The following is a 23,481-nucleotide window of genomic DNA, read 5'->3' on the forward strand; positions in this document are numbered from 1 at the left end:
GACCACCGGTTAGACACCTACCTGGCCACAGATCCTTTGTCCCAGTTGCTGTGCATGCAAATAACGTCTGTTTGCGTGTGTTTACCCAGTTTGGAAAAAATCTGAGGCCTGAGGGATTCGAGCTTCTTTTGTGTTATGAAACAGGCCATGCTGAGAGCCAGCTGAAGCAACGCTCGCTTCTTGCTTTGCAGAGACACTGCAGGCTCCGGGAGGGTTTTGGAGCCGATGTGTTGGTGTTTGAGGAAGGACGGTTAGTCCCGTTGCTTAGCAAGGATTCCCACTGCCATTTTAAAGAGCTCTGCTAACAGACTCCAGAGGGAATCCCAACCCAGGCCTGAAAGATAGCAGCAGCTTGGGGTCGCAGTCAAAGGGCTGGGCGAAAGGAGGGGCTAGCTGCGAACAGAGGCAGGCTTGCTCTTTCCCTCTTCAAATCCTGCTCTGTTTTGTTCGGCCAGGCCAGCCCTGGCACCGTCCTCCGCAAGCGGGGATGCAGGGGAGGAACGCCCCTTGTGCTGGGAGGCTCCAGGCACCCTCCCCAGGGCGTGGGGAGGGTGCAGATTATTTGGATGCTTTCCGGTCCCGTTCTCCCCCAGTCCAGTTGGTTGATATAGATCATCCTGAAGCCTTAATATCACATAGTGATTGACGCAGAAGGCTAGAAATGGGAAGGGGGACAAGACTCACGCTTGCTCTGCTGCTTTAGAGTAAATGCTGCAGGAGCAGTTGGTATTTCATTGCTGATATTAAACCTGGATGAGGTGAGAGAAGGGAGAATGTGGCTAATGCAGAACACCTGCCTTTGACAAATGCCCAGGCCACGAGAGACCCCACAGTAATTTTGTAAATCACAAGCAGGTTTTCAGCCTTCTCAGAAATGTGCACTTCTCAATGCTAACCATCAAATGGCCGAAATTACTGATCCAGCAGGTCAGTCTATTCATTGAGGTCGGCTTAGACTAGCCGTTGGAGAACAGTGTTTAGTAAATGGTATCTAGTTCAGTGCTCTCTGTCTCTTGTTATTCTGACCTGACAAATAACGCGGCCTCTTGTTTGTGTTATACTAAAATGCACTGTAGGAAGGCTGTTTAAATGGGGTCTTCCTGACCTGTCACGCAGTGTGTATCTCTGGGAGAGAGGGCTTCTGCGTGCAGCAACGCTGCGAACAAAGTAAGTGGGAGGCTGTGGGTAATGAGTGGTGCCTAAAGCCTCAAAATCCAGCCTGCCCGTTTTCCCTGCCTATCTCTTCCTTTCTTGCTCCAGACACTTGTAATCAGAGAATACTGAAGGTTTGTTTTATCGCTCATAATAAAACCTCAAAGCAAGGATCAGCCATGTAAGCGGTATATTCCTGTTGTAACCTGAAGTGAAAGTAAAGCTGCTCCGTGCTGCACATCCCACTGAGATGAGTCAAGTTGCCACCTCTTTCTAAGGTGACATTACAGGATGTCTGTCTGCAGACATTGGCCTTTTCTTTGGGAAGGGAGGGGAGAGGAGGGCGGTGGTTCCCTTTGCAGCAGCAAGGGCAAAATAGGCTTTTAATAAAGCTTAAATTCTGCAGCTGCTGGCTAAGTTAAAAAAAGAAGTGCTGGCAGTCTGTCCTCCTGGAGATGAGCCTTTTCCAGCTCTCTGCCATGACCCAGGGATGCGAGCCATCCCTTCTGGTCTTTTTTTCCTTTGTGCCACTTTCTTGGATGAGAATAATGGGAGTTTCTTCCCTTGGCAAGGCCCAAGCCCTGCTTGGGCTTTTCTGCTCATGGAAGTGGTTTAGGTTGGGAATGGAAGGAAAAGAGTCTCAGAAGGAGAAGTGTTGTAGCAGAGACATCTTGGAGGGGGCTGTCACTTTTTATTGGGTATAAATCGACTCCTCAAATCTCTGATTATAAATCCTGAAGAGAACTAGAAATTCAAAAGCCAAGAGATAAGAAAAGGAGGAACAACTTTGTATATGATACAGTAAACCTTTCCACCAAGGTGCACGTGTGGATCAGCTGAGCACCGCTAGAGATCTGAGAGCAGGCCCGCTGAAATGCCAGATTACAGGCCAGATATGGACAAGAACACTTTATCCAAATATTACTGTGATTGAGGCAGATAAGGGAATTTTTTCTGTTCCTGCAGAAAGTTTCCTGTTTTGTGCTGGCCTCCTGGGATGTTCAGCGTGACCTCCTTGCTATTTGCAGAGCTTGGTCCTGGCGCTGGAGAGCTCTGTAGTGGGGTCTGCGGTCAGGAGGGTGCACAGCACCTGGCTGGTCCAGCTTCCTGACGAGCACAGGCTGGTTTAGGTGGACTTCAGTAAAGTGAAGTGTTATCCCAGCTTCTACCCTGTCATCCCTACCTCTCTCCTCCCTTCAAATGTATTTTTCTCCCCCTTTGCTAACGTTAGCCTCTGAAATGCATCAGAACCGTTTGCAGGTAGATTCTCCAACGCAAAGCACTGGAAACCACCAAACGTTTTGGAGCAGCTTGGGGCGTCTGGTTTGACAGGAGAGGACTCTCAATACAGATGGGTGCTTAGCATCATTCAGCACACTGTGGTACATGTGTCAGGGTATCCCGCGGCAGCTCCTAGGCAGAGTGTGATAGCCTTGACCCTTGATAGAGTTGTCACAGATGAAGTCAAGAAGAGGAGGGGTTGTGCCTATGGGTGAGACTCAATCTCATCTCTTGCTGAGGAATGCCCTCCAGGAACCAAGAGCAGGCAGGATGGTGGAGGATCTGTCTCTAGCAGTGTGGGTCGTTGGGTACTGCATGCTGTAAAGGCTTTCACTAGTCCTCATTCGGGAGTTTCACCAAGAAACTGGTGCTGGGGGAACAGAATCTGAAGCAAAGAGACAGAGAAACTTCCACCAGGAGATCCGATGTGTAATTAAAAACCAAAAAACAAACAAAACCAGCTAGAGGGGTGACAAGGTTTAGAGGATTGCTCAACAGGTTGGGTCAAAGGGAATTTAGATGGCCTGGGACAGATCACAGAAACAGCTGAAAATTGGGCTGTGCAGAGACACAAAAAAGGGGTGTAGCCAAGAAAAGTCTTGAATTGCCATGGCAAGGTGCAAAGGGCAGGGATTTCTTAGGTTTGTAGCTGGAAAGTCAGAAGCAGTTGCTGGGGCACCCGATCTGAGCTCCTGCCTTCGCTGGGGTCATGGCGTTTCTCTGAGAGCTCCCTGCGAGCCCTTGCGGTTGAACTACAGCCTGCATTTTTGAAAGAGGCATCCACTGGCAATGGAAAGACTTAGAATTTGGGATCCACCACATCCTTTGGGAAGCTGTTCCCATGGTTAATGCGTTTACCGCGTAACTGTTACAGTTCCCTGAAGGAGTTTGAATCCTCAGCTGGCAGCCTGCCTGCCTTGCTCAGCGCTGCTGCATAGCTCTCTGCCTCCTGAGACAAAAGTCTTGCTACAAAGGGACTAAGTGACCTGCCTGGGGTCATGCAGGCTGTCTGGGAGAGCCAGGGACCTGAACCTGCTCCCTCCAACCAGAGTACCGGAGTGAGTTTTGTGAAGCGTTCGTCTGTTCATTCATCAGCAGCCCGCCGATCTCGTCTCCTCTCTGGATGATATATGCCTTGCTGTTTTGCCCTCAGCAGCTGGTAGGTCACGCAGGATTTGAGAAACGGCTCTGGCATTGTACCAAGCAGAGGCTGTGGGACGCTCACCAGTGAATTCCAGAGATGATGTGTCATGAAAACCCCAGCCCTGCCACCCCCTCTGCATGGGGCTGCTGGAGGTAGTGGGAGCCCTGCTGGGCTGCGGTCCCCACGTTCAGTGAGAGCCGTGGCTTCCCAAGCACCTTTTGGTAGGTGGATGTTAGCTGCAAAATCTGTTTGGGAGCCTCCTGCTTTGTGTGGGTGGAAGGGAAGCCTTGCTCTTACCCCTCTGCCTGCCTCCAGCTGGAAGGTGACAACTGAGCTTGTGGCTGGGAGAAGTCAGCTGTTTCCATGTTCTTCCTCTGGGGATTTGAAATCTATTTCCAGTGAGGTGGGTCCCTGGGAAGAGGAAGGGCAGCTCTTCTAAGTGGCTGCTGCCAAAGCTGGAAGGCACTTGCACGTCGCTTTGCCAGCCTCAGGCATTCAAAACACTTCAGTCAAGCCCTGGGGGGGGGGGGGGGGCGGGGAGGGAAGGGGTTAATCTTAGTTTCTCCTCTTACATGCATTTTGGGCTCTCTGCTCTGTCCTCTGGTTTGTTACTGAGCTTTTTCTGCAGCCACCAGCCTTAGAAAGTTGTAGTTGAGAAGAAAAGCACATCCTTTCATCAGTTAACTTTTTATTGCCTGCTTTCTCGTGGATTGGACTTTAGGTTTTATATGGCAAACATCTTTAAAGCTTTTAGGGTATTTTCCTGCTTTTCTTACCCCCTGAAATACCCTCTTTGATCTGGATCATTTCACCAGCTCTTAATCTGTGATGGAACAGTTTTGTGGAAGGGAAGGTAATTGTGATGGATACCCCAGTTACGTTACCTTTCCCAAAAGCAATTAAATGTGATCAAACCTTCATTCTTGTTTTATGGCTGCTTGTAGCAGTGCCCAAATGTTTATTGTCCCCCATAGTCCCACATGCTGCCAGATCAGGCTTTCCACTGGAAGATAATATATTATATTCATGCTATTTATTAACTTGCATGACACTGCAAAGCAACTGCTCCGCTGGGCTCTAGTTTGTTGCTCGTTGTAGCCATGCATTTGTGCTAGGGAGCCCTGACGCTCGTTCACCCCGACTTAATTTCCTGGGAGCTTTCCCCTGTCCTAGACTGCTGAGCTTTGCAAACATTTGCCAGTGGAAGGCGGTGTATTTGTTTTAATCAGAACTGTTCTTAAAGCTGTCAGATTAATTGTTGGGGGAGGAAGGGGGGTCCCTCCCTACTTCTGTCCTGGCTTTCTCACCTTGATTTGATCAAAGCCTGGTGTTGATCTGATACAGTGGGAAGCTAATCGGGACTAAATGCTGGGGCTGTCTACGAATCACAGGGACAGAGCCAGGGACTCTGCATTGCTGGAGGGGGGAATGACACGACAGTGGGGGTTGTTTTCTCAAGGCTAGGGTGGTTGGGGTGTTAGATCCTCCTTGCATGGCACACTGCGCTGTAAAGAGCAACCTGGGAGTCGCACCAGCTGCTCTGCCATCCGCACTCATTCACTTTGAAATCCCTTTAGCGCTGGAACAATTCCGTTAGCAGTACTTCTTAGGCGTGATTTGGAGTGGTTTCTCTGCCGATTAAAACCGAGTCCGCGCACCAGTCTGGAGGGCTTGTCATAACCAAGACATTCCCTGCGTACCTCGGGGCTGCTTGCAACTGAAATCCTGAACAAAAGATCTCCTGTTAGACAAAGGAGGAAGGAGTGAGCCTCTGAAGAGAGGAAGAATTTCTCCTCTGTTTGCCAGTAATTTTTTTCTAACTATTCTTTTTCTAAGGATTGGTCACCAATTAATCCGTGTCGTTTTGCAGACAAAGCTGTCAACTTTTTTAAGGTTGCACAGTGAAGTAACTTTAGTGCTGTTGGTTCTAGCAGCTCTGAATGTTCTCAAACAAATGCCTTTTAAGATAAAAATGGTCTGTGCTTGGTCCCAGCCCAGAGTTGTGGTCGTTATTGTTTTATTTGAAACGTCTCAACTGAACCCAGTGAAGTCAGTGAGAGACTGCAAGTGTTTGAAAGTCAAGTCATGCTTATTTCCATGGCTAAATATGGGCGTAATACAGGGTGTTACTCTAAAATGCTCCAGTGTGTGACCCAAGATGTAGCCCAGCAAGCATGCTATATGCCACAGCTACTGACTTGCAGTAGCTTCTGGCAGCTTTCAGGTTATCAACCTGTTAGACGTGGGTACAAAAAGCATCATGCCTTCTCACTTTTATTTTTTGCTCTTGCCTGCTGTTGGGGTGTGAGATGCCTCACAGCCACATAGGAGTGTAAGCTCGCTGGCAACTTGTGTGTGTGCGCATTTTTGCTGATTTCTGTGCATTGGATCAGAAATGAGAATAGTAGAAGCAGGGCACCTTCCCACACACACGTACGTACGCAGTGCGGACAGGTACAGCTTTCTAAAAAGGCATTTCTTGCCACTTCTCAGTGGCAGCACTAAGACACCAAATCAAATGTAGCCCACCACCTTGGAGTGGGGTAGGTGTACTGGTTCTGTGCTGGTGTAGCAAAACCCATCTGAAACTGGCACATTTATTATCCCAAAATGTTTACAGAACTTAAGAGCAATGTAAAACGTATATGAAGAGCATGTATGATGTTTTTCAATAAAAAGAATAAATGCAGGCAGTGCTTTGCAGGTTCAAACTAGTCCATGTGGGAACAGTTTTGGGAGTTCTGGTGCATGTACGTGGTCTTTCAGTGGCAGGAGCAGGTCTGTTTTGTATTGTGTGGATGCCCTGGGCGGAGGAGAGCTCGTGTGAGGAGTTGCTGCAGCTTCCAGCTGGGAAGGGGCAACTCTGTCAGCATTTGGCCGCAGCTGCAGTGCTGTGCTGAGTTAACAGGGGCGTAGCTTTGGCTGCAGACCAAGCCCTGAGTTACAGGTCCTTACCCATCAGCCGAGCATCAGACAGGGCTGGTTAGTGCTGGGTTGGAATCGTTAATGTCTTCATAGTATCAAAAGTCATTTAAATGCTACAGCTCTTTCAATTAAGCTCCTGTTGAGTTCCATACGCAGATATTGTAATGTAATTGGCTGGCACGCTGTAAATGCATTAGGAGAGTCTGCTACTGAAACAGCCTCCGTCTGTGCTCCAGGCTGGAGAGGAGCCAGAGCGAGCCGTGGTCTCCGCACAATGTCATACTGATTAGGAGGGTGCGAGATTTTCTTTTTGCTAAAATAGTTCTGCCAGTACAGCCCAGAGGGCAGCTGCAGTTATACTGGTACAGAGGGGCCTTATGCCACTCTGAATCGTCCCCGGCGCTCGGGGCAGGCAGTGATGCTGCTGGGAGCACCTTTATCCTGCAGTAACAGCCCGTGCGTGGCGTGCGCTGCCCAGCTCCACAAGTGCAACTTTATTTTGTTGACAACTGCCCCATAGCAACTCTGTCTCAGAGGCCCAAGGAAAATATTTTGCTTCCTCTGGCCGTTAGGAAGCAGGTTCTCCATGGCAGCAGTCCCTTCACAAAAGGTTCGGTCCCGAGCCGGAAACCCTGATCCGTTCCCTAATGAGCCCTTCCTGCTGATAAGGGGACCTGCAGGTCAGGGGCTCTGCCTGAGCCAGCCAGCTCCCCGAGAACTGATGTGCTTCTTGATGAGCGTGTCCTCCAAAGCCTGTAAAATGAGACTCCAGCCCATGCTTCTTGACCAGGCCCTCCAGAGAGGTGGGTGCAGACCTAGATGCTATGGGATGGGACCTGCTTGAGGAAAGGCCAGCTCCGGCAGAGCTATGCACCTGTGTTGCTGCTGCTGTTCTCTGCCGTTCCTGAGCCAAAGCATTCCAGCTCCCCCCTGCTCAGCAAATTTGCCTCCTGGTGCATGTGGAGACCCAGCTCTGGTTTTACTCCTGGAATACCTATATTTATGTGTGCCATCTTACTGCGTATTTATACCTGGGTTGTTCCCCAGTTTGGGGAGCAGACTGGAGAATAAGGTGGTACCGCATCTGCGCTGTCCTGTTTTGGAACAAGGCAGCCCTTAGGTCTGTTTTTCCAGCCCTGCACTTTGGAAAGGCCTATCCGGCACAATTCATGACGTGGAGATGGGCATGAAGTATTTGTATATCTTGGAGGGTGCAGCAGAAAAGAAGTCACTAACTGGGATCTCCGCTGGCACCCTGTGGCGTGATGCTCTGCAATCCCCTTCACCACCTGCCACGTTGGTTTTGCTGTTTGTAAGCTGGTACTGTGACACTTATTTCCCTCCTGAAGGTGAGCTGCAGTCTGCCAGAGCGAAGCAGCATTGCACAACTTGTGAAGTCCCACAGAAACTCACTGTGCTGGATTAGTAACAAATCCAGCAAAAAACCAGTAGCTGGAATACCGGAGAATTACCCTTTGGCGGGCCGTTGCTCACTGCCGCTGAGAGGTGGGAGTGACATGTTTTTTCCCCTGTGACAAATCTCTATTCCCCCACTGACTATATTTAGACACAAATGCATCCAGAACCAGTGTGCCCGTGGCAAGCTCTGCCACTGCCTGCAGCAACCCTCACCAAGGCAGCATCACGCGTGCATTTAGTCTGTCACATCTGCCCTTGCCTCTCCATGCTGATGGAAACAGTGTCATCTCGGCCAGACTTTGATTGCTGGGCTGCTGGGGTGTAGCAGTCTGGCTGTCCTTGCCTGGCAGTGCCTTTTATCTCCATCTTAAACTCTTTTCTGTGTAGACCCTGGCTGTAGGAAGGCAGGCAGGTGTGTGGGAAGGGGAGCTATCACGCTTGCTTCTTAAGAGGTTACACCTTCTCTTCCGTATGTGTCTGACACGTTGCTTATTTTAACAGTAGTTCTGCTTTGTGCTGTGATCCTGGATTACCACCTCAGCTCAGCAGAGTCGGTGTCAAAGACTTCCTACAAGTGGAAAGAAGCTGTGAGCATCAGTGTTCATGTAGGGGTCTTCACCATGAGGCTGTCCTGAGGTCTTGGGGGATAGGGGGGTGACATCAGAAACCAGAAAGGACCTGGGGCTCAGCATAGCTCTTCAGATTTTGCTAGCTTGCATTGCAACAGGAGTGATGGCAAAGCAACTTGGGGTTAACTTGGCTTGGCAAGCCTGAACAAAAGCCGGAGAAGAGTTAACTTGTGCTGTTGGCTCCAGTTATAACCCACGTTTCCCCGCTGTTGTCATAAGTACTTCAGGTTGGCCCCACTGCAGTCAGACCAGCCACCTTCTGCAGGGTAATTGTACTCGGAGTGTTTTCACCGGGAGCTGCCGACTGCTCCTGTCAGCGAAGCCCTCTGTGCAGTAGAAATAAATTTGCCTCAGTCTGTTGGCAGGATCGCAGGCAGGGTAATTGCATTTTGCCAGTGTACTTGCGTCTCTTGCTACCTTTGGACGTAGCTGCTGGTGCTGCCTGCTCTGTCGTGCCCCATGGCATCGCCAAATGGGTTATGCCCCAGTCGTGGCTGCTTTTCCATGGTGGTCTTGTGCACGTCGCTCTTCAGAGTGCAAGAAGCTTTATGATCCTCACTACAAAGATACGGGTTTATAACCCTGCCTCAAAAAATCACTGCTACTCCTAGAGTGTTTCAGGCAGGTTCTTTGGCTCAGTTTATGCGTGCTTTAGGGTATCTGCTACCAGCTCAGCAAGCGGAGCATATGGACAGGCACCACTGTCGGAGTTGGCAGCGAGCTCCTCGGCCTGCCCTGGCCGAGCAGTGGGAATCAGGCAGTCCTCTCCCTGCCAGCCTGCCCCACGTTTGCTCAGTCCTGGGCGCTGCCATCCAAACAGGATCATCACCACCCTGCCAGCCCTCCAGCAGCATCCACCCTGCTTTTATCTTCATTTCCTCCTCGTTTGCTTTTTTTTTCCACCTGGGATTGAAATTTTTGTTTGTTTGGCATCGGGGAGGCTTTCTTGTTTGTTTTTTTAAATACCTGTTGTGACAGGCAGGGCTGAGAACGAGCTGGGCTGCTCTCCACATCCATCTGAGTGCCCGTTTGGGAAACGATGCCGAGTGGGAAAATAAAAAAAGAAATGCAGTTGGGTTTGGCCTGGGAGATTTTTCTGTCCTCGGCAAGTTACGCAGGATGAGGAATGGGAAGAGCTGGTCAGTTTTAGGGTCTGAAGAGGAAGATCTGTTTTATCATTCTGGGGAGGGTTCCTGCAAGCTGGCAATACTGGGCACCATCGTTCTGCTGCCACCTGGTCTAGCCGGACCACCCTGACCTTGAGGAGCAGATGGCGCCGCGCTTCCCTTCCTGCCATGTGCCCATCTTCCTCCCTGCCAGCGTTTTCGTTCCTCTGTCGAGGAAGACGGTCTGGAGAGGCTGGGAGCAAACAGCAGAGCTGGCACATGGGCCACCAGCCGGGTCTCTGCAAACATCCTCCTCCTGCAATGTCTCACACACCCATGCACGTTGTTGTTTGAAGGGAGGACAGCGGGGTGGGTGATCCGTGGTGCGCTGGGCAGGAATCTTCCACTTTATTACAATGAAAGTATTTACTGGCTGCATCAGTTGCCCAGCTGTGGTTAGTTTGTATGAGAACCATTTCCTGCCGTTAAGGAAACTATTCAGCTTTACAGCAGTTTGTGGCAGGAATAGATATTGCTATTTATGAAACCTTGTGCTCTTCTCTTTGCTGAGTGGCAGAGTTTCTCACCTGCGTCCCTGCCACTGAAGCACTTGGGATGACAGGAACAGAGCTGCCATCGCTGTGTTTCAAGTAAATATTGCAGGCTCCAGCGGGGAAGGGAGCTGGGCAGGAGAGGGACCGCAGGAGAGCCAGGGCTTGGTGATGAACATGGTACTTTCTGGGCTGCGTGGCCTGAGATACCACCTTTCTGGACTTGGTGACATTTACTTGCCGGCATCCTGTTCTGGTAGTGGGATCTGACGTGCTGCTCTGCGTGGCAGGCAGCCAGGAGGGAAGCGGTTTGTGTTGTAGCTTATGTTTGAGTGGGGTTCTTCTGCTTGAAGATTTGCAAAGCCGTTCAGCCATGCTGAAAGACCTGCGAGCGGATGCCTCCTGCTTGTCCTTTTGTGCCAGGCAGCGTAAGCGCCCTTGCCCATTGCAATGGTCTCACCATCTAACGCACAACAAAAACTATCCATCCTGGTTTTTGAACCTTCCTTGAGAGTGGATTTTTTTAGGTTGTAGGTGTAACCTGCCTTTTTTAATGGTAAAGGTGATTTCTTTGATAATCTGCGTACAAAGGCTGGGGCAGGAGATACGGGTTCTTTCCTAGCCTCGCAAGATTTCCTTCTGATGAAATCATGTCGTATCTGTGAGTCCAGACTTATTTCTGCAAAAAGAAAGGTTGCTCTGCAGTGCCTCGTGGAGAGTCACCAGATGTTTTGGATGTATGCTGGAAGGTGATAGAGTGCCCAGCACCAAATTGTCTCTGCTCTGGGAGGTGCAAACGCCTGCGATGAGGACAGAGAAGATGTCCCGCTCTGTTGTCTTGTCTCCTCCACCACGTAGCTGCAGGGTGTGCAGGATGCCTTGCTAGAATCAGCATCATCTAAAAAAATGTGCTGCTTGGTCCGAGTCTTGCAGCAGCCATTTTGTCACAAGATCCTCATTGGCAAAACAGGTTATTAGCCACTCTGTTTAACTGGGGCTTGGGGGGCTGGATTTCATTGGGGGGGGGAAATGAGCATCTCACTTGTGATTTGTGTACATCAGTGACTGTCTTCTTAAGTGCGTTTGCTCACGCTATCTCCCCAGAACGTGACATAACAAGAAGGGGGGTGGGGGAGTGTTGGGGTGTTAGCTGAGCATCAGTAACATCCTCTTTTGTGTTCAGCGTTTGCTTCTTACAAATTGAGCCCTTCTTAAAGGTATTGATAGAAGACAGAAGTAGGACCTTCCTGCTACAGAAGTTGTTGTTATCCACCACAAGGAGGATGATACAAGGCGGATGGAGAAGCAGTGCAGGGTTTGCGGTCTGCACGCTCCCGTGGAGCCAGCAGAAACAGAGCAGCAGAGGGTTTGTGATCCCCAAGGGTGGAGGTCAGGCTGCAGGCTGGAGCTGGGGACGCTGCTGGCTCCTTGATCAACACGTGAGTAGGTATCCTTTGGGCACCCTCCGTTCATTGGGGTCGGACAACATGAACTGTCACAGCTCCTCCTGCAGTCTGACCCTGCTGGTCCCTGCCTGCTTCTGGCCATCAGCTTGATCTTGTTTGGCCAACTGGTGCTGGCTCAGCTGCTAAATTGTCTCCTTTGGTATTTCACAAAAATGGGAGGTACTTTCCCCAGCGTTACTCTTCAACAGCTGCGGCATGGGTATTGTGAGTAGGAGAGGCTGATTTGCGAAGACATCCGAGGTCGGCTGTGTCGAGGGAAACGTGAGGGCAAACAGGAGAAACAGCGCAGAAAGACCAGTGCAAAGCTCTGCCTTGGGGTAGCAGTAATCATCTGCACCAATCGAGGAAGGAAATAACTGGCTTGGCAGCAGCACAGCAGACAAAAATCTCAGTGAATCACAGGCTCAACATGAGTCAACGCTGTCACACGGTTGTGAAAAAGGCACACGTCATAGGAGGCCGTGTAAGGAGTTGCATGCTTTACAAGGCATCTGAAGTATTCCTCCTGCTCCCGGTGATGGTAAAGCTGCGGCTGGAGCCCTTTCTTTCCCGTTTTGGATGCTGCATTTTGAGGAAGATGTGGGCCTATAGCAGAGAGTCCGGGGAGAGCGGTGAGAGTGGTCAGAGGGCTGGAAACCCGTGAGGAATGAGAAAAGCTTGAAAGGACCTGGGTTTGTTTAGTCTAGGAAAGAGCAAGCTGAGCAGGGGGGTGATATGAAAAGCTTTCAAAGACATAAAAGGCTGCTGCGAAAAGTGAGGGAATGATCTGTTCTTAGTAGCTACCAGGAAGAAGATAACAAGTCATAGTCTGAGCAAGGAATTTTAGTCATTGGGGAAAACTTACATAAGTGAAAGGCTGATGAAGTACTGAAACCTCTAATGCGTGTGGGGTTGGTGTCAGGCGGCCTTCAGAGCACCCATCTCTGGGTGGGTGGGAGAGGAACTCATCTTGCTTTGGCTGGTGGGATGCACTATGAGACCTTTGTAGCCCTGTTTTCCTATTGCTTGAAGATTATTTTATAAAGCTTGTGATGAAGTCTGCCTCTTTGGAGGCAGGCACGCATTTCCCGGACGCTGCCAACCTTCATGTTACAAGACAGCAGGGATTACATGTGACAGTGCCACTTTATCACTGGCATAGCAGCAATTCTCCGAGGTCCTGGTTGGGCTGCCGCACTGAGATGGGAGGAAGCCTCGTTGTTAAGGACAAGGAATACAGAGCATGTTCGCCTATGGTGGGACAGCAAGGGAGCCCTTGGCTTGCTGTTTGTCCCTGTGTGTGACAGTGCCGGGTGATGCACAGGCACGGTCCTTGTCCTGAAGACACTAGATGGGTGCAGGAGAATCCCCCCGCCAAGGCTGAGCTCACCAGCACTCTTATTTGCTGGTTCAGGGGCTGATTTGGGCCATGCTTTTTAATCATGGGAAGTAAGAGCGTGTCTTTGTGTCCTAAATAGGCGATTGTCCCAATTCTCATCCCCGGGATCTATTATGTCTTAGCAAATTACTTTCTCTCTTTTAAATGTCTTGGTGATTAAAGATGCCACAGCAGATACCCTTAATGAGTACAAAAAGGGTAATAATTCCTCTTGTTGGCAGTGAATGCAATTAATCAGGCCCCTTTACTTGCTTTTTAAACAGATGAGGCATTTAAGGCCAAGCAAGTTTTTAATTGGACTTTAATATCTCTCATTTACTTCATTTTGGCACAAGCATAGGAATTCCCACCCCCAGGTTTGCTGTTGGATTTATTCAGGGTGATGAAAGGCTCAGCACGGAGTGGAGACTCAGCAGCAGACTCGAACATGTCCTTCAGCCCGTGCCTGGCCCAGGCTTGGTCCTGTTGCAAACAGCACAGAATTGTCCGGGCGGGAGCAGAGCCAGGTCATCGAGCCCAGGGCCCGTCTCCAGCATGGAGCTGACAGCGGATATTAGCAGTATTTTTGGAGTAGTCACCAACACGAGGGTGCAGCATAGCCTGCCCTGTTTCGTCAAGTTCCCTTGCCTTGAAGGGACCGTTGACTTGCAAGTATTCCTGTGGCTATCTGGAAGCCCTTGATGGAGGTCCTTGTTCATAACCTAGACTCTGTAGCTTCAAACATGGGGTGAATTGTATCTTTTAAGGGGTATTCCTGAGATCCATGGCCAAGAGGAGATACAGAGGCCTTGAGCACTGTTACAGATGGATGTGTGCATGTAGACATTGTTAATTTATGCCAGGAATTACCATGGGAGAAAAGATGTGTGACGAGAGACCTTCATCTAGCCTGCAGCCCCTGCTCCCCGCTGTGAAGCCAGCACCGCCTCTGCTTCCACCTCTGGCCACAAACCACCTTGCCTTTGGTTCCCTTCCCTCGTGTATATCCTCCACTGTGGTTTGGGGACAGCAGTTGCCTGTCCGCATGTCCCAGTCTGTGTTTCGTGCAGGGACGTGTGCGGCAGCCCAGCCTGGCCGATTGACCCCTGTCCCGACTCAGCTCTTCCCCACTGGCAGCTGACAGCCCGAGGTTCAGCCGAAAAGGCATCAGTCTCAGCATGTACGAGCCTGCCTCTGAGCCTGCTTGTCACTCTGCAGGGCAGGCATTCCTCTAACACCCAGGAGAGATCCTGAAATGGCTTTAAGTGGGTTTTCTGGGTGCGTGCTGTGTCTTTTGCAGCGTCAGGCCTGTCTGTAGTACAGCTGTACAGTGGCCGTAGGCTCCCACCCATGGAAGAGTTGGCGGATGCGGCTGAGCTGTGAGTGCCCTTGGACAGGTGAGATGGGTCTTACGCCATCAGGGTTCTTTACCCCAACAGCCATTTAGGAGACATCTAGGGACAAGGGACAACACCCTCCATTTCTGCATCCCTGCTTCTCCCACTTCAAAGTTAGGCAAAATTGTAAGCACAAGTGAGTCTGGAAAGTTAAGTGTATTCAGAGAAATGTGTTATTGAATACCTTGTGTTAATTTAAACACCTTCTGCCTGCCAGGCTCGGGGGAGAGGAGCGTTGCCAGCTGGATCAGCCATAGCACTTCTCTAGACCTGTCTCAGAGCATCTTTACTTTAAGTCCCGTGCTAAAACCCAAGGCCTCCCGGTGCAGCGTAAGGAACTGCTGTGCACGAACACCAGGCTGTGCTGTCCAGGCAGCTGCTCAGCAGGGAATGCCACGGGGGATGCTTGCCCAATATTTTGTTTGGTTTTGCCTTCTTACTTGTCATGTCTCCTCTCCTCCCACTCCCTCGCAACTTGAACACGCATCTGATACTGGGTTCGGTGGTTGTGCAAGGTTCATGTGTAGTCCTGGATAGCCAGATGTGGGAACTGAATCTCTCCAATTTTATCTTGTGCTGAGAACACCTTTGCACATTTTGCCCCCTTGCACCACTTTCCTGCTACCTGCAGATAAGGATACTTGGAGCCATCGTGTCTTGAAAAATAAGGGAGGATCGGAGGCTGAGCGAGGATCAAGGTTTTATTGCGTGATCGTGATGTGAGGGCTGTAGACATCTTGGTGAGACGTTCAGGGATAAAGGTGAATAAAAGAGCATCCAGCTTGCTCTGTGTCCCCGCAGAGTGAGAAGTGTGGGCTGTTGGCACATTCTCCAGCAGTGGGCAGGGACTGAAAGAAATAAGAGAGCCAGGTCCTAGGATATTTCTGCTCCACTGGCTGGGCAGCATGAGGAGGGGCAGGCAGCTTTGTCCTGTGGCTGTGGAGCCTGCCAAGATGCCTTTAATCCAGGGTTTGTAGCCCAAATATATCTATGTCAGGAAACTGCAACCCTAAGTGACCATGGCCAGCCATTCTTGCATTGAGAATCTTCTGGCTGAGGCTTACAAAGATGTCATTTTCTTTGATTTAATTCCATATAAACTGCAGAATTATTTTCCTTTAGAGGCTTGCAAATTATGGAAGCATAAACCATGCTAATGATCCGATAAGGACAGCTTTGGATGCGTTCCCAAGAAGGGCTACCCCTGGGCAGGACATGCTTGGAGAGAACTGATGGAGAGCAGTCTGCCACGCTCACCTGGCTGCCTTCCTTAGCCCCCCCCTCCCCAAATTCCTCCATCTCTCAGGAACGAGAATCATTTCCTCTCCGGGTTCTTGCAGAGGCAAGGGCCCAGCAGACCTGAAGTTATCTCTGGAATGTGTGTAAACACCGAGTTCAATGGGATGCTGTTTGCCCCCCTCTCCTGGCGGGGTTTAAGAAGGGGTTAATATGAGTTTGTTTTACGGGTTCCTAGCCCTGAGAATTGTCTTCCTCGGAGGGCGACCCAGCTGACCCGAGTCCCTCTGTGTGCATTTCCCAGCATAAAGGGGAGATTCAGGGGCCCTGCCACGCGGGTGGAATTCCAGTCCTCTAAGAACAAGGAGACGAAAGACCAAGGTGGTCTTTCTGCTAAACAGGGACCTGGGAGATGATGTAGGATCGCAGTGCACGTGCACTGGGACTCAACATGTCGCGTGATGGTGTAACTAACAGGATTTAGGCAATCCTTGGACAGAAACAGATTTGCAATCAAGAGAAGGGTGGGGGTTACACACGGTTCTGGTGCCCGCATCTTCAAAGACTGTTGAAACGTAAGCAGGGAGACAAAACCTTAGGAATTACATACGGGCTGGGACAAAATGTTTTTCAATGAGAGGCATAAAGAGCTCCATCTGTTTGTCCAAAAAAAACCCCATTCAGATGTAAGTTTGTTGTGGCGTACGAGTACGTTACTAATGAGACCCGCCTGGGCACCAAAGTACTCTTAGATTTAGAATAAACAGTGGCAACCAGAACCTAAAGCTAGACAAAATCAAGTTGAAAACAGGCGTGTTGATACCAGCGAAACGGTTAATTCCTAGATGTGTTGTCAGCGCTGGTGACGCACTGAGGCTGGATCCCTTCCAGAAAACAACACTTTGAACCGAAGACAAAGAACCGGGCTTAGCACGGAGGTGATCAGTGGAATGGCTTGGCCTGGTATATACAAGGGGTCAAACTAGATGATTTAATGATCTCTTTTGGCCTGAAAGCTTTCTGTTCTCTTAAGAGGATAAATGAAAAAGCCCTTTCACAAAAAGTGAGCACTTGAGATATGTGTGTAATGAACTCTGCTGCTTCCAGGGGAACAGCGGAGCAGGATCTGCAGGAAGCATGACCTTGCTTGCCTGCAGGCTGCCTGAAGTTGGTGGCCATCTGTTTGGTGGCGGTGGCTCACCACCGTCAAGGCCACCACTCTCAGGCGTGACATTTCTCAGCTCCATTTTTAATTGCTAACTGACACTGTCTCCCTGTGTTTAAGTAACATTTGCTCCCTTATCTCCGTCAGGGTGAAGAGGCCAAGCGGTATGAGCAGCCTCCTGGGGAAGATTGGCTCCAAAAAGCAGAAGATGAGCACACTGGAGAAATCTAAACTGGACTGGGAGAACTTCAAGGAGGAGGAGGGGATCGTGGAGGAGCTGGCGATCCATAACCGAGGGAAAGACGGGTAAGAGGGACTTTACCTAGTAGTAGTCGAGCATTTCCCACCACTTCCTATATATGTAGGAACCCCATCGCTTGCTACAGAGTGTTCAGCAGACCCATGGGATTTCTTAAGGATTTATCCTAGGGATGTGCAAAGCCTGTAGCTGCTCTAGGTGTCACGGGGAGACAGGTAAGTCTGCAAGCACCTATCGCTCTCTGTTAACAACCTTGTGAGTTCTTCAAGTCCAGCTAAAGTAGAGTCTGGCTGTGCTTTATCTTCTCTCCTACTAGTGGCACAGATGCAGCGTGAACCGGTCTAATGCAGCACTCCCATGAGGAAACACAATTGCCTTTGCCCTGTTTTCTTTTTTAAAAAAAGTCTCAAATTGGGAGGTATGTTTTTTGTTCCGTTCTTCAAATGACGTGTTCCAGCTGCATCTGTCCTCCCTCCTCCTGCGTAAAAATGTATGCAAACCCATAACAGCTGGCAAGGTGCGTTAAAGATTATGGCAGCACTGGGCGTTGATTGTGTGCATCAAGCAATGTTCACTCCAATGAAGTTAATGGAAGTATCGTAAAAGTAAATGGCGATGCTGTAAATAAAACAGAAAGTTAATAACATGCACTGCGGGGAAGGATAATAAGATCAGAAGCGGCATTTCCACTACAAGTGCTTTGCTAAGCTCGGGGAAAACGTAACTGGCTTAGTGGACAGCTCATAAAATGTATTTTTATTGTAAGCTGTTCTTTTACTTTGCGGGAAAAACTCAGAGCTTCTGCATTCCAGCAGATTGAATTTTGTATTTCAAATAGATATTTTATAACTGCTGGGTTTTTTCAGTGTGGTCTTGCACCCTTCCACAGCACCCCTTCTCTGTCAGATCTGCCCCGATCTGTTTCTGGACACCTGCCCTTGAAGAAATAGAGCAATTCAGTAGGAGTGCTGGAGGGGGGCAGGTATTCCTCTGAGATCCCTGAAATCCAAGGAGGTGAGCGATTTACATGGCGTACAGGTGTGGCAGAGCATCACCGGTGCTATCTGCAGCATGGCGAACGCTCCGGTCAGAGCCCTGTATGCAAGGCTCTCCATTGAAATGGCCCGTACCAGGAGTCTGGAGGCAGAGCCAGACCGTGTACCAGGCTCTGTCTGAGATGGAGGAAGAAGAGGAAGGTGAGCTTCTCCCATGAAGCCCCATCAAGAGCTGCAGGCTCCTTTGGGAGAACCCAGCTCCAGGGAAGGGTCCTGTTTCTGTCTGTGGCACCTGGCTGGTTTGTCCTGATGGGATGTGGAGTGAGAATTCATCCAAGTGGCTGCCAAGTGTGGTAACGGCTTTGGGCTTTCACTGCTCTGGACTGGGCTGATGGTGGTAGTATCCATCTGGTAGCCAGACCATCTCCTGCTGATTGCTGGGATGCACTGTTTCTTTCCACAGTCGGTGGAACTCGCCTGAATCAGGGTCCGTCACTCTCAGCTGGGCTGTACACGCCCCAAACAGGCCAGGCTGCCCTGCGTGAGTGTTTCGTGGCATCTCTTGCTTGTTCAAACCTAGTATGTCGACCTTTCTTGGCCAGTGCTGTTTCCTTTCCCACCCCATACAAGCAGGACAGCTCGCTCTTCACGCCTGGCAAACCTTTCCAGAGATGCTAATGTAATGGTCCTTGAAGGGTGAAGAAGGGATCAACACACTGAAGAGACGACCAAAGCAGAGCAACAATTTTAAGAGCATCTGTAAGCTTGGACAGCTTTGGGTTTTGCTGCTGGTCACATCCCAAGCTAGAAAATCCACTGGGCTGTTGGCAAGTGATTTTTGTCACTAAACAAACAAGAAATGTGGTGCCATGATAACTTCAGACACTCCTTACAAATCTGTTTGTGCTAGCCAGGCATGTAACGTGAGGGGATCAACTGAATATCTGCTCGCTGTGAATTGCATCCGCCTTCAAGGTAAAGGAAGGGAGAAGGGAGGAGCACCGATGGACAGGCAGCCCACTGCATTTCTGCTTACAGGCCACCTGTAAACACCCATGGTGTGAACCGTCCTGCACCGTTAGGGAGCAGCCAGCCTGCTCGGGTGGCAGATCGTGCAGACACAGCTGCTGCCGGCTTCAGGTCGTTTTGCTGGAGCCTGTTGTCCCTTCCGCAGCCGCCTCTTCTCCTTTAATAATGTAGGCTCTGCTCACCCTTCAGTGGGCAATCATTTACACGTCTCTATAAAAATCGTAATGAGCGGTTGTTAACCCTTCAACCTGGGCAGGAGGGAGTGGGGCGCTGCCTTTATCCCTGGTGCCGATGTGCGTTAGAAACCTCTGGTCCCTGCGTGTCCTGCTTTTAATTAAAAACGTCTGTCTGATGAGGAAAGGCACAACTCGCCTCTGGAAGCATCTACCCAACGCCACGTGTGCCTGCGCGCTGCAGAGATGGTCCATGTGTCTCTCGAGGAAGGCTTTTCTCTTTGCTCAGAAGGGAAGGCAGGCTGTATTTCTCTTTTTTGCAGTAACCTTGCGGAAGTCGCTGTTCACAGCCCGGAGCTCCTCACGCCTTGGACCTCCCTGGCCCTTCTCTGGCAGCAACATGTGCTTGGCCAGCATGCTGGTGGCCGGCTGAGCAACGGGGCCACGGTACCTTTCTGCTGCTGATATCAGTTATCAGCCAGCTGCAGCACGGCCCCAGGATTCCCAAGGCAGAGGGGACACGTGCTGCCCTGTGGCTGCGTCCACCCTTGCCTCTGATTTTCCGCCCCTCGTATCACCAGCCCCAGATGGTGATTTGCATTTCCCCGGCAGCAGGATCCGGGCTTGTGCAGTCTGGTTGTGTCAGATCCTGAGGGTCTGTCCTGGATTTGACAGGAGGGGCTGAAGTAAGGAGCGGAGGCAGCTATCCCGTTTGCTGTCGATCTCTCTGATGTGCTTTATAAATGGAAATGTGTAGCAGCCTCTTAATTGGGCCACCTTTGTAGGGCAGGCCCGGTGGGGGAGCAGCCCTGCTCCGGGTGCACTGGGTGACTGATGGTGACTGGCAGGGGACAGGCAGCACCGATGAATCCCTCCCCAAGCAGTTTGCAGCTGCCCTCGTTAGCAGAGACAGTCTCTTCTCCCAGTAAATTTGCCTTCCTCTGCTGTGGATCACAGCTGCCCTGTTTCCACGCAGACTGATAACTTATGGGAAGGTATTGATTCAGGTAGCAAAGGTTATTTAGACAAGCACGGGACGGGTGTTTGTGCCTTGCTCGTGTACTTTGCACTGCCGTTCGGCAGCGCCTTGCTGCCGGCTGCGCGGAGCCAGGCTGGGAACCAGAGATGGAGCCGGGGCGCAGTGGGGCAGGAGGGGGGCTTGCACCAATCCTGCAGACCTGCTGCTTCCCTGTTTGTGTCCGTCAGCACCTCCAGCCTCCGTCTGCGCGCAGTACAAGCTGGCCAGGCTGGTTCCCAGGCTGCCTGCCCTATAAACCCTGGTGTATGCACAGGTAGTGCCTTGCGGGGTCTGCTCTGGCCCCTCCGGTGCTTTTCTGTGGCCGACCAAGGACAACGCCACAGGGTAACGTCGCAGTTCCTCCTCCGTGCAGAGCCACTGGCTGCGGCCGTGAGACCGCATTCCTGGTCCGTGATCCGTATCAATCCCCCAGGAGCCAGTCCCTGCCCACTGGAGAGGCACGGCAGCCGCGGAGGAGGAGGAGGAGGAAGGCACCTGACCCCTTGCTGGGATTGGGAGAAGGGAGTTGCAGAGGGGCTGAAGGAGCTTCAAATTCGGTAGCTTGGGCTGTTGCTGCCCAAGCGGTCAGGGTGTTGCCAGGTTGACAGCGGTAACCCCCGTCCCTCGCCTTCCCGGCTGTGGTTGCGGTTGCGGTTGGTGTTTAGCAGCGGAGGGGGAGGAAAACCACACACCCAGCAATATGACACACTGTAATATACAACGTGCCCCCCCCCCCCCCCCCCCCCCCCCGACTTCCTTCCCGTGGCCTCTCTGAGCCCGGCCCCAGGAGCCAGTCACCTCCCTGCTTGCGGGGATGAAGGGAAGCGACACTCCCCTGCCCACCTTTCCTGAGCTGGCACGGGGAGGGGGCCTCGGTGCACGGCCCTCCTCTGATGGCGAGGGGCAGGGGGCCAGGAAAATACCTCCTCACGGCCAGCACATCATCTGTGTTATGCCGCGCTGGGCCCCTGCCCCTTGCAGCCGGCGGAGATGAGCTGACCCAGTTGTGTCAGCGCGAGATGGGCTCGGGCTGCAATGGGAATGGGGTGACAGCAGCGATGCACGGGGCTGTTCATCAGCTCGGGGACAGAGCCGGGGAGGAATCACTCGCTGAAATTAATTTGGATTAATTCATTTCCAGTGACTGGGTGGGCAGGAGTGTCAGGGCCGTCCCTCACAGCAAGGGTGAAGGCACCCTGGTCCTGGGAGCACATTCAGCACCGGTTCGATAGCTGTAGCATAAAGCAGAGACCTCGTCACTAAAGGCAGTGCAACCCCTCTGTCCTAGAGGGACCGCTGCTGGTGGTGGGAGAGGGCTTCAACCTTCTCATGCAGTTGGGTCTTCAAGCACCCTCATGTACGCTGCCAGCCACCCAGGAGCCTGGAAAACCCACAGAGCCTGCGATGCTCATCTTTCCTGCAGCCTTTGGTCTTGCTTTCAAGCAATGGGCTTCTCTGGTTAGCAGGCACCAGCTGTGGTGCAGGAAAAGCAGTGACCGGCAGAGAGAAACCGAACACAGCAGCTCATGCATCTCGCGCCGGTGCCGAGCGTAATGACCTTGTCATGACAGCCGAGTGTTTGCCACCCTGGAACAAATGCAAAACAATTGTGATGATTCAATTACAGCTCCTGTTTTGAATTGCAATTTCGCTCCCTCTGTAGGTTAATTAGTAGCACAGCCCCGGGCTATCTGTGGCAAGGGTTTGCAGCAAAGTACATTAAAATTCAGCTGCGTGCCATTAATAAGCAGCAAGGTGCTTTTCCAGGCGCAGGCGTGCTTGCCTTCTTCCTTGCAGCGCTCAGGTGCCTCGCGGAGAAGAAGAAGGAGAAGTAAATACTCAGCGGTGGTTAGGAGCTGGTCTGTGGCTGGGAGACCCCTGGCCTGAATCCCTGGGCTGCTGCAGGCTTGCTGGGTGATGCTGTTTGCGTCCCTGCTGCTCCCTGTGCCCGTTATCAGCTTGTATTGTGGGTCGAGCTGCTGTGGTTGTGTTTGAGACGCTTTGCTGGGGGGTGCGTGGGCAGGGTCACCTGGGCAGCCTCAGAGCTGCCTCTCCTGCTGAGGACCTGCCCTGAGCCCCTTCAAGTTGTTTGTGAAGGTCTTTTCTCAGCCGTAAGAGAAGAGCTGGAACCAGAAGCAGCTAGCTCATGGCTCCAGCCTACGGCTAGCCTTCGCCCCAGACATCTGCGAGTTCCCCGGGAGACACCCATCAGGCCGAGGAGCAGTTTTGGTGTCTGTAGGAGACACTCAGTGCAGTGATCGGCTCGTGGAAAGAGAGGGAGGGAGGCAGATGATGCCTTCCCTCCCTGCTCATCCCTTCGGGTTGGCTTTGCCCCGAGCTGCGGGCAGCGCTGGCTGCTGCGGGCGCTGCTTACAGCCTCTGCCTCTCTGCCTCCCTGCAGGTACATCGAGAGGAAAGCATTCCTGGAGCGTGTGGATCACAGGCAGTTCGAAATCGAACGCGACATCAGACTGAGCAGGATGAAGCCCTGATGTGCTGGGGGTAGCCACGGGGGATCCTGCTCCCTTCTGTGCCCAGGTGCTGGCTGGGGGCTGCCAGCCACCGCCGGACCACCAGGCACGGAAACCGTTCTCTACCCAAGACTCAGCCTGTATGTCTCAACATACAGGTTTTTCCTTTTACTGTAATAGTTTGGGGAGGGTATTTGTCAGGGGGCAGGGGGCACTTTGAGGGTTAAATGGTCCAGCAGGTGACAGAAGAGACCGGCGTGATTCTGGCAGGCAGCTTTCCAAGGAGAAGAGATGGTGGCACCCATCCTTTGCCAAACCCGGGTGCTTCTGGCAGCAGGAGGAACCCCCAAGGCTGGGAGGGTGCTGGAGCCTGGGTTAAGGCTCGGCTGGTGTATTTGGTTGAGAGAGGAGCTGCAGAAAGGTTTCGTGGCTGCTGTGCATGCACAAGCCGTGGGATTCGGGGCTGGAGCCCTTCTCCCCGCTCTGCCAGCCCCACAGCTCTCCCTGCCCCTCCGTGCTGCGCTCCTGCCCGGACAAAGCCGAACTGTCTGTACTTGTTTGTGGGGTCTGATGATGCTGGGGGGGTTTTAAGCAAGCCGATGAAGAAATCCTTCCTTGTTCACGCTGTCAAGAAGATGGGAGCAGCTGCAGCAGGCAGGACGGGCCAGGATCCGAGCGTTCACGTGAATAAAGTATTCCATCCCGACA

The 23,481-nt window shown here is 51.6% G+C and overlaps 1 protein-coding gene across 1 annotated transcript in view; it reads left to right on the forward strand.

The window, feature by feature from the left end:
• CFDP1 (craniofacial development protein 1) overlaps nt 1-23,481 on the forward strand; it is a 67,108-nt gene extending 43,627 nt beyond the window's left edge. The window contains exons 6-7 of the mRNA XM_076349412.1: nt 16,976-17,134; nt 22,704-23,481. Of these exons, the coding sequence (XP_076205527.1) occupies nt 16,976-17,134; nt 22,704-22,794 (250 nt within the window). The 3' untranslated portion in view covers nt 22,795-23,481. The remainder of the gene's footprint in view (nt 1-16,975; nt 17,135-22,703) is intronic.

Source organism: Aptenodytes patagonicus, chromosome 11 (genome assembly GCF_965638725.1).
Source record: "Aptenodytes patagonicus chromosome 11, bAptPat1.pri.cur, whole genome shotgun sequence".
Classification (NCBI taxonomy): Eukaryota; Metazoa; Chordata; class Aves; order Sphenisciformes; family Spheniscidae; genus Aptenodytes; species Aptenodytes patagonicus.